At 32.0% G+C, this 10769-nt stretch overlaps 2 protein-coding genes across 3 annotated transcripts; both read left to right on the forward strand.

Annotated features, from left to right (window-relative positions):
- Nucleotides 1–2927: 2927 nt before the first annotated feature.
- Nucleotides 2928–5009, forward strand: LOC112718124 (protein MOTHER of FT and TFL1 homolog 2). Its single transcript, XM_025770023.2, has 4 exons — nucleotides 2928–3181; nucleotides 3358–3419; nucleotides 4077–4117; nucleotides 4444–5009. Exons 1-4 carry the CDS (start codon nucleotides 2978–2980, stop codon nucleotides 4671–4673), a joined length of 537 nt encoding a protein of 178 aa, XP_025625808.1. The 5' UTR covers nucleotides 2928–2977; the 3' UTR covers nucleotides 4674–5009.
- A 276-nt stretch (nucleotides 5010–5285) lies between these two features.
- LOC112714675 (uncharacterized) lies at nucleotides 5286–10553 on the forward strand. 2 transcript variants are annotated; one of them, XM_025766314.3, is made up of 5 exons: nucleotides 5286–6455; nucleotides 7055–8396; nucleotides 9144–9410; nucleotides 9716–9871; nucleotides 10058–10553. In XM_025766314.3, exons 2-5 carry the CDS (start codon nucleotides 7062–7064, stop codon nucleotides 10175–10177), a joined length of 1878 nt encoding a protein of 625 aa, XP_025622099.1. In that variant the 5' UTR covers nucleotides 5286–6455; nucleotides 7055–7061; the 3' UTR covers nucleotides 10178–10553. The 2 variants fall into 2 exon arrangements, with proteins under 2 accessions (XP_025622099.1, XP_072060536.1); XM_072204435.1 differs by having other exon boundaries at nucleotides 6197–6455; nucleotides 6647–8396.
- Nucleotides 10554–10769: the final 216 nt, after the last annotated feature.

Consider the following 10769-nt stretch of genomic DNA (forward strand, 5'->3'; position numbering starts at 1 on the left):
GTTTCCATATATATAGAAATATTACTAATAATATTGTGTATTGCAAAAAAAAAAAAAAATTCTTCTGAATTCCAGATATGGTTAGATTTATAATGAACAATCTTCATTTATAAATTTACTTACTACATTTGTATTAAAATCAAATTCCTCTGCCCTGATTTTTTGTCTTTTGATAGTGGGAATGAATGGAAGTAATATAAGTTGGAGAATTTGACAATTTGTCCTTGGGATCGATCGGAAGGTAGAATTTTTTTAAAAAAATATTTTATTTTAATGTCAATGTGTAATTGAGAAAATGGAACAAAATAAAAAGTTCCATGCAACTGGCATGTTGTATTTTTCTATTGATTTTGACGGACCTGCATAAAGTTTAAGTTATTTAATTAATAAAGATGTATGTGCTTCACTTTATCCGTCCAAGTTTCCAACTATATGCTTTATATATGCTTACACATTTTCTTTTATTCAATTTTATGCCTAAATAAACATTAAACATATATACGACAAGACTTTTTCTTTTCAGTCCAAATATATATAACTCTTGCATGTCATTATTGGTATTTTAAATAGCCCAACTAATTATATGTTGAAAACTATTTGAAACATTTAAAACGTCAGAGTTGAATTGTCAACTGCTTACATATAGATGAATAATTCACAACGTGCGACATGTTGATATTCACTACTAGTAACATACATTCACACCACTAGGAGAAAAATCAATTGAATTTGGATGAAAGTCTCTAAACATTTGTTTTCATAAAAAAAAAAAAAAACTTTCGTTCCTTTTTTTTAAGGATTCAATTATTAATTAGGAGAGCTCAAACGTTTGTTAATTACTGATGAGTATAAAAATTAGTCGATCAGCTAGAATCAAGGCATGTACTGTAGGTCATTATTCCATGTATGCTAAGAGAAAATAGATAAAATGCTTGAAGATTTTGATGATTTTTTTTTTTCTGTTCATTGAGATCAAGGATTAAGAGAAAGTACAGAGAGTCAATGGAGTATCTGTATAATGTGTACAATTGGGGTTTAGGGATGTTCGATTCAGTAGGATATAAGATGCTTATTATCTCTGGTATTCGGATGGTTATTCTGGATAGTATGGGTGCATTGTGTTTGAGAAATTAGTAGTATTTTATCTTGGATGTTTATTTTTTAACTCATATTGAGCCAAATAAACAGTCCATTGTACACATTATACAAATACTTCATTGGCTCCCTAGCGGAATTCAAGGATTAATCCGTTTGCTGATTTATTTAAGAATTTGTCGCTAACTAATGGGTTGTTGCATATATAGGTTAAGAATCAAATACCTGACATTTGCTTAAACGAATTAGTGAGCTAATCACTACGTCAAACCAAATTAATTTGTTCAACGAAATTTGATGATTCAAGTTCAGTTTTTCAACCCATCATGGCACCACAAAAAGCACTGATGAAATTGAAGCAGAAATCAGGGTCTCGTATATACGAATGATATTAAGCCCAATATAATGCTTTGGGCTTATCCTATTTAGTGATTTGGACGTTCTGTTGGGCCTTTTCCTTGACTGAATCCCAATGCGGTTGACTAAAAAAAAAAACAAGAAACTTGTTAGATTCATCTATAGCACTCTTCAATCCAAAATGGACTCTCTTAATTTTATTTTTTTTAATTGTTTGCTAAAGTATGGTATTTTTTTTTCTTTCAAGTGAGATAAAAAAAAAAAACATATGAAAAATATATTAAATGATAAAAAATACATTTTATCAAATAATTAAAAAAAATTAAAAGGATTCACTCCCTTCTTCAATCCTCATTCATGTTGCATACAAGGTATCAATTTAGTAGTGAAATTTCTGGATTTATAATAGGTACATTCGAGTTTGAAACTTAATTGAGGCTAATTATGAATAAAAACTTTTAATATTGTGTATATGAGTGTGTAATGTACGTGAGTATTATAATGTTATAATATTTAAAATTGAAGATTATTCAACCCAATGTCACAAAAAAAAATCATGTTTGAGTTAATTTTAAACTTTTATTATTGTTGGTTTTATGTAAATCAATGATCAAACACAAACTATTATAGTAGAAATCATTTTATTCAGAATTTTTTTAGTTAATTTTTAAATTTTATTTAAAAATTTATTATTATTTAATAATTATTATATGTATAATATAGAATTTAAATTTTTGACAATTAATTAAATAAATGAGTAAGCTAACTATTGAACTAATCTAAATTGATTTCCATCAAATTCAAAGCTTATTGTCAGTTTATCACTAATAAAATGCTAAAGTGATTGTCACTAATGTTCTTTCATAGGAAAAACAAAATGAAGTGATGTACTAATTCATCTCTAAAATAATTTGTTTTAAATCAATTTTCCTCCCCTAGTGCGTGCAGCCGTGCACCACGATCCTCATTGCTATGTGATTTTTTTGTTGACATCAGTCGATTTTTTATTACATAATTAATAGTTAATTGGTTTAGAAAAAAGCAATAAAAACAGGTTATGCAAATGCAAACAAACACTTGCCTTGGTTGGAAACTTTCCGTTTTGGGAAAACGAAACAAATTCTTGTCCTTTTGATGAAATGACTGCATTACCCCCAACTAAGGAATGAATAAACAACTCTTTTGTTTCCTAAGAAAATGAGAAAGGAAAGGGTATATAGGTAAATAGAATTGTGGCGGCACATGTGTGTGAAATTGTGAATGCTCAAGGGTCAACATGTTAGTGTAGAGGCATAATGAACCGTCAAACGAACAAAGAAGCAACACGTGTTGTATGCTCACCATCCTAGTGGAAAGACCTAATGCCACTCTACACAACCTTGCATACACGTGTCACACGCAGCTACCAAAAGCTTCAATACAATCAAAATCAAATAAACTTACTATAAATAATAATCGTATCTTATCCTAGGTCTAAATTTGAGAACATACTAACTTTCATTATTAGAAACACACTTCACTTAATATGGGTAGGTCAACTGGGGCACTGTCCGTCGGCAAGGTCATTGGAGAAGTTGTTGACCCCTTCGCTCCGACCGCTGAAATCACAGTTATCTACGGCTCCAAACAGGTTGCTAACGGTTGTGAAATCAAACCTTCTCTAGCAGCTGATAAACCCTATGTTCGAATTCTAGGTCCCTCTAATAATGCTGCCCATCTCTACACTCTGGTATATATATGCCACCATTATTTATATATTAATATTAATTCAGCAATAAATAAATAGTTCATCAAATTACATTATGTAGGAAAAATGGTAGAATTTTATTTTGAGGTTAGTTATTATTTTTTTCTTATAATAATGTTGCACTGTGTGGTTTGTGTTTATAATATGTTTTGGTATAGGTAATGGTGGATCCTGATGCTCCAAGTCCTAGCGAACCATCATACAGAGAGTGGCTCCACTGGTATTCAATTACACTTGGTCTATTCTTTTATTCCAATAATTGTAGATTGTTAAAAATTATGTTAGCGAAATCTAGCTAGGGTTAAAATTTGATATGGTTCGTACTATGTTGCAACCATTATTCTTTTAAGACAGTTTTGTTAAAAGTTTATAGCACCAAAGAGTTCGAAGAATGAAATAATGATAAGGTGGATGTTGTTTTGGATTATCCTTGTATTAATACAAACGCCATGCATCTATTTATTAAATATTTGTATCGATCAGTAAATGTCTTGAGAAGAAAATTTAGTCCTAAATTATTTAACTTATGATGTTGATTATTTGATAAATTAGAAAAGAATAAAAAGAAGAAGAAAAATAAGTTATTCTGATTATTGAAGAGAATGAAAAATTTATTTAAAAATATTTGTTGAGTTATTATATTTTATATATTATGTATTCTTTATGTACTCTCACTAAAAAAAATTATAACAAATTAAATAACAAATAAGTCTATATCTATTAAAAATACTATGTACTCCTTATTATTACTTACTAAAAAAAATCTAGGGTAACATCTTGTATTATAATCAAGAAATTGTAAGTATAGATATAGATACATTGTATAAATGATGACATATAATTTACATTTCATATTGATTATGATTGAAATTGACAGGATGGTTGTGGATATCCCTAATGGTTCTGATGTCACTCAAGGTTAGTAAATAATAAGCAAGCTCTTTATGATAGTTGAAAACATTCTAGCTCCATACCTGTATGGTATTTTTATTGATTAAAATATTAAATAGATAACTTGTGTCACATAATAAGCATTTAATTTTGATATATTATAAAGTAATATATTAATAAAAATAATTATTTTTTATATTGATTGAATAAATGATCATTTAAAAAAATAGATATAATTATACAATTATATAAAATATTTTATATCATTAATATCAATGAATCAAAATTAAATTTCACCTAATAATGTATGAATGTGATTGACATATATTGGTTTTGAAACTATGTTACTGTAGGGAAGGAGTTGGTGACGTACACAGGACCATGTCCACCGGTGGGAATTCACCGCTACGTTTTTGCTGCATTTAATCAAAGTAATGAAGGCCCAACAACTCAAATTGGGCCTCCAAATGGGCGGCCCAATTTCAATACTCGCCAGTTTGCTTCCCAACACTATCTTGGGCCTCCGGTTGCCGCTATATACTTCAATTCTCAGAAGGAACCTAAGACTAGGAAACGTCAATAACATTCAAACTTTGTCATTTCCTATGACCAAAAAGAAAAAAACTTTGTCATTTCCTGTGGCTGAGGCTTGTACCATTTGCCTCCTAATGTGTCTGTGTGTTGTGCTTGGACCTTGGTTTGTGTTTCTACTTTCTTCGGTAGTTTTGTATGGTTTTGTTACCTATGTTATCAATGCTGCTGTCCTTTTAGCTAGGATTCTTAATGTTTGATCTTCAAGGTTTGATTAATTAATTGTATGCAAAAGTGTGACACTAAAATTTCTGGGATAAACGCTTGTTAAGTTAAATATATTTGTAAAATTGTATAAACTGAATCCTCAACTACCGTGTTAAATCAATGATTGTTGTGCGGATTACATTTTTAAATGATGTTTTAACGATGAGTGTGTAAACCGAACAAATAATGAGAGGTTCATAGACATCGATGTGGTTGAATTTTATGCATGTAAACGTGACACGTTACCTGAAGTAGCAACACATATGTTGCTATCATTGGAGAACAGCATGCAAGCAAACCAGCAACTAAAGATGATGATGAGACCAAGTCTTATTATTTGTGTATTGTGGACCAAGAAATTCGTAAACATAAGATGAACTTAATTATTAAGATTTAAAGCTATAAACTTAAAACTTTCATAGTTGTATGCTTCTAAAAGTGCAGTTTAATTTGGTCGATATTCTTTACATTGAAAATCGTAGTAAAGATAATTTCTAAATTATAACTCAATTTTTTTCTAGTAATCTCCGTATTTAGTCAGATTCAAGTGGATTAAATTTGGTCTAATCTTAATTGTTTAATTTTATAGTACTGTATTATTAGTTATAAACATAAATTAGATTTAGTCTCACTTTCTAATAAATCAAAACGCCAACAAATATATCTCCCTATTTTTTTCAGAAAATACTCCAAATAAATCACAGCAGTATCAATCATTACTATGATGATATATTACAAAACTCATCTGGGTTTTATCTTATTTCTTTTATTGCAATAGTTTAATTCCAATTTCCAAGTCAAAGCAAACCAGCTTCAGACGACCGGCCGCTTTATATAGATCAGTAATTTTTCTTTTATTTCACAAAACTTTTTTGTGCTTTTTTTTTTGTATAATTGATTTTTTATCTAATTAAAAAATTATAACGATGTCTTGTAAACAGAACTAATTTTCTAGAATTTAAATTGCTAATTTTCATTAAAAATTGGTAATTTATTAGTATTATTCAATAAAAAATTATTACAAAATAAGAAGACATAATTAATTTTCATTCTACCATTTGAAAAGCATTACAAATAAATAATAATTTCTTATTTGAAAATAGAATTTAGTTTTGATTTCACTTATAATAAACTTGTAAAAATAATTAATTTTTAAAATTATTATATATAAATAATCTTCTAAAAAATTGTACGAAAATATGAAATAATTTACGTACATTAAAATTAATCTATTATAAGTATTGAATTTAAACTTTTATCAGTGATGTTAGCACCCTAAAAATAATACTAAAGTATAAATAGTTTCTTGTTTGATTATTTAAATATGGAAAATATAGTGATTTTTTTTTCTTTTCCATTTTGGTAGGAATTGGAGTGCTCTAGGGTTTCCTGTATTAGTGATGGGCGCCAATCGTTGAACGTCGCCAACATCACATTCACATATTCATTCACGTCAAAAGTTTGTTCCTTTTTTGGTTTTCTTCTCTAATTTCTATAATCATAATCACTGTTCGTCAACGACATCCTCCAAAGGATTATACCCATAGCATGTTCTCTTCTTTCCCAGGTTCTCTCCCTCTTTCAATTTCTATAATATATATTTTTTTAAGTTTATTTATTTATTTATTTAGATTTCGTTTTCGCGGTAGATGTTTGATTTGGCTGATTAGTGAGGAAACTTGTGTTTATTTGATTAGCGGAATGATTTTGATTGTGTTTCTTTCTCCCTATGAATGAATCTTTGATTGGTCACATCAGAATGCACCTGATCTGATTCTCAGTGCCAATCCTTCAATTTCCCAAAAGCTATTCAATTATCAAACGCTGCCATTCTTAGATAGCAACCACGTGGTGGAAATTGCTGGAACCTCCAAAGAAATTGGAACAAATAATTGGGCCCTCTTGTATTCTCTGTTAACTCATTTCTTAGCTTCTGTATCGCTTTTTTAGGAATTAGAATTTAGAAGTACACGTTCATTTGGTGTATTCATCCAAAGTTTAATGCTATTGCTCACTATACCTTCTGTGGTTGAACAAGTGAAGAGCAGTAGCTAATATTACCGAAGTAAAGGTTTTGTTTTTATGCAGAAATAGATGGAAAATGAAAATATTAATGAATTATGTGATTAAATCCTTGTTGTGGTTCACTTAGCTATTGATTTGCAGATATCAGATGCATAAACATATAAGGAAAGCTGCTCGATTGTTTCTTCGAGGTCACAGAAGTGGACACCTGGAAGTGGGTAGACATGGGGTGATTGTCACAGCTGGACACAACATCCACCAATACAGGTCCTACATGCAATATAAGTTTCCTGGTGAAGCACGTCGGTCATTGTTGTGGTATGGGACATATGGGAGCTTTCATAAATGTTATTCTCTTAGGAATACTTCAGTAATCTCAGCAAGAAATGCGACGACACTTAATAATGCTCAAATTGCCTGGAAATCACTGTACAGAAAGTATTGTTCCAGTCGTGACACACTTCCCACCATAAATACGATTGCTCAGGCTGTGAGCCTTGCCTTTTCTCGTTATTATTTTCTTGTCCCTGGCATTTTTGCGCTTACATGTGGAGAGCTTGCATTGGCTCGGGGAAATTGGGTAGATGCAGATCGCTACCAATCACAGAATGCTCTGTATGTTCGTGCACAAGATGGGTACAATTACATGTTTGCTTTTACATACCTTGTAGTTGAAGGAATTGTCCTATTACTTAGAGCTCTATATCTAGCCATATTATTCTCTCCAAGTATCGTGATGGCACCATTTGCAGACTATCTTGGACCAAAATACAGGGAATTGTGGCTCCAGGTCGTTCATCGTACGCTAGAAAAGTCAGGTCCAGCATTCATAAAATGGGGTCAGTGGGCAGCTACACGGCCTGATCTGTTTCCACGAGATCTATGCTCTAAGCTTTCAGAACTTCATTCCAAAGCTCCTGAGCATAGCTTTAACTACACAAAGAAAACTATAGAAAAAGCATTTGGCCGAAAAATTTCTGAGATTTTTGAAAACTTTGAAGAATTGCCTGTCGCATCTGGAAGCATTGCCCAAGTGCATCGTGCTAAATTAAAATATCGTTATCCTGGTCAACAAGGAAACCTCATGGATGTAGCTGTAAAGGTTAGGCATCCTGGTGTGGGAGAATCAATCAGAAGAGATTTTGCTATCCTAAATTTGGCGGCAAAACTTTCAAACTTCATCCCTGCCCTAAATTGGCTAAGGTTAGATGAGAGTGTGCAACAGTTTGCAGTTTACATGATGTCTCAAGTTGACCTTGCAAGGGAAGCTGCCCATTTGAGCCGTTTTATATACAATTTCCGTCGCTGGAGGGATGTTTCTTTCCCTAAGCCTGTCTATCCGCTGGTGCATCCTGCTGTATTGGTAGAAACGTATGAGAAGGGGGAAAGTGTATCGCATTATGTTGATGATCTTCAAGGACATGAAAGGATTAAGTCTGCTCTTGCTCACATTGGGACTCATGCACTCTTGAAGATGCTTCTGGTAAAAAATATCTCTTTTATTTGTAAACTTTTGTCCTGTTGCATTGTGTTGATTGGTGATAGCATCAGAATCAATGCTTTTATTTTGAGCCTTCTTGATATATATATTTCTCATCATAAAAGCGAAAATTATTATTACTCATGGATCATGACTTGAAATAATATAACTAGGGAACAAGAATATTAAGTTATTGGCTTATGTTTAAAAATATCTAGCTTAACCCTAGCTATTTCAACATGTATGGAGCACAGGAGCAATTGTTAGGAAATTAAGATGCTAATATATACATCCAAGTTAGGTCTGGGTTTGATTTGTCCTATTTAATTGGTTAAGCAACTATAAACCTGGTGAAATAAATTGTTATTTCTCTGTTTTTTTCTTTTTGGTTCATCAAGGTGTATGATAAATAGTAATCTTGGAAATTGTGGCCATTTGGATAGGTTTCTTTGTTAGATGTGGGGTGTGCAGTGATATGAGGAGCTTTTCTTACATAATTAGTCAGTGTTGGTTGTTTAAATTATTTATTTATTTTCCTTTTAGGAGAGCATCCTGGTGGTTGTGCTCAACTGTCTCATCTCATCTTTATATAATCATTTTCCTTGTTCAAATTAGTAGTCTGTTGACTTCTGTCAGTAATCATTTTATGGCTCAATTTTAATGTGAACTTGAAGCATGGGTCCTACAATAGTTTTAGCATCGAACATCCTTAAGTTTTAGCTTCCAAGACATTGGGATGTCTCCTTTCAGGTGGACAACTTCATTCATGCAGACATGCATCCTGGAAATATCCTTGTCCGAGTGTCTCAGAGCAATTCTCGGAAACGGCTCTTCAAATCAAAGCCTCATGTAATTTTCCTTGATGTAGGCATGACTGCTGAATTGTCTGGCAGTGATCGAGTTAATTTAGTGGAATTTTTCAAAGCTGTTGCGCTCCGAGATGGCCGAACTGCTGCACTATGTGCACTCAGTTTATCAAAACAACAGAATTGCCCAAATCCAAATGCTTTTATTGAGGTATTTTCGTTTTCAAAATAATATTTTTCTTTCCACTTGCATTAGTTATGAATCAACCATATGCTAGTTAGACATCAATTATAAATTTGATATCTAGTGTTAAAATCTATATGCACTACAATATGTTATATAGGGACAAATATCCAGGCTTTGTGATTGATTGAACCCAAATCATCAAATATGAACAAGATATCATTTTGGCCATTTTTCCTGTTACCCATGGACACTGGTTTTTATTTTAGCGGCTTATACACATTTCGTTTTAATGTAATTTTGAACCTTATTCATTGTCTGCTCGTGAACAGGAAGTAGAAGAGGCATTTACATTTTGGGGCACTCCAGAAGGTGATCTGGTTCATCCTGCCGAGTGCATGGAGCAATTACTTGAGAAAGTTCGGCGTCATAGAGTTAATATTGATGGCAATGTATGTACCGTCATGGTGACGACTTTGGTTCTTGAGGTAACTACTTTTCTTCTTTTTACCCAATTGACATTTATGGAAATGCTTCAGCTTGAAGATGCATTTAGATTTTGAGCATTTCCCTACCCCATACTGTGAAGGATAAGCCTTCCTATTCCCTTGTCCATTGCCACATTTCTATTTGCCAATGTGATTCACCTGAAGTTAGTAACATTGAATTTGCAGGGTTGGCAGCGAAAGCTTGATCCTGGATACAACGTGATGCAGACGCTGCAGACGTTGCTACTTAGAGCTGATTGGGCAAAGTCTCTTTCTTACACAATTGACGGACTCATGGCTCCTTGAATAGGCTGTGTTTGTTGAGGTTCATTTCTTAGGAAACAATTTTGACAAAGATAAAAACATCACCTGTCCTAGGATGGTGTCTTACTCGCATCTGCCCAATTTTTTTGTTCTTTCTTTTTCTTGTTACCTTGTAGGGGGGAACAAGATTATCCCCTGTATTCATCTTTTGTTAATTTCCCATAGTTTTACTGTGAGGATCACAGCTTGTAAGAAAGTGAGAAAGTGAAAGTAAACAGATAATAAAACGGTGAAATATTCATCTCTCCTCCTTTACACTTTGTTGCACGGTTGCACCATGGCAAGATGCAGGAACGTGCTTGGGATCGTATAGTTTACTAACCGAATTTAATGAAATTTAACGTTGTATTTTGAACCATTCTGTTCTTGTTACCTTTTCTAACATTGTCTCCTTCCTTATCGTTTATATTGAATTTTTTAACCAAATTAAACATAAATATAACAAAAGAGATTAATCATTTAATCTTTCTATATACTAAGTAAATTAATTCTTTCAGTAAATAAACTAAATATATATTAATCGTTTTGTAAACAAATTACACATAAATACAATAAAGTAGATTAAGTACATGAC

The sequence above is a fragment of the Arachis hypogaea genome, chromosome 10, assembly GCF_003086295.3.
Source record: "Arachis hypogaea cultivar Tifrunner chromosome 10, arahy.Tifrunner.gnm2.J5K5, whole genome shotgun sequence".
Lineage (NCBI taxonomy): Eukaryota > Viridiplantae > Streptophyta > Magnoliopsida > Fabales > Fabaceae > Arachis > Arachis hypogaea.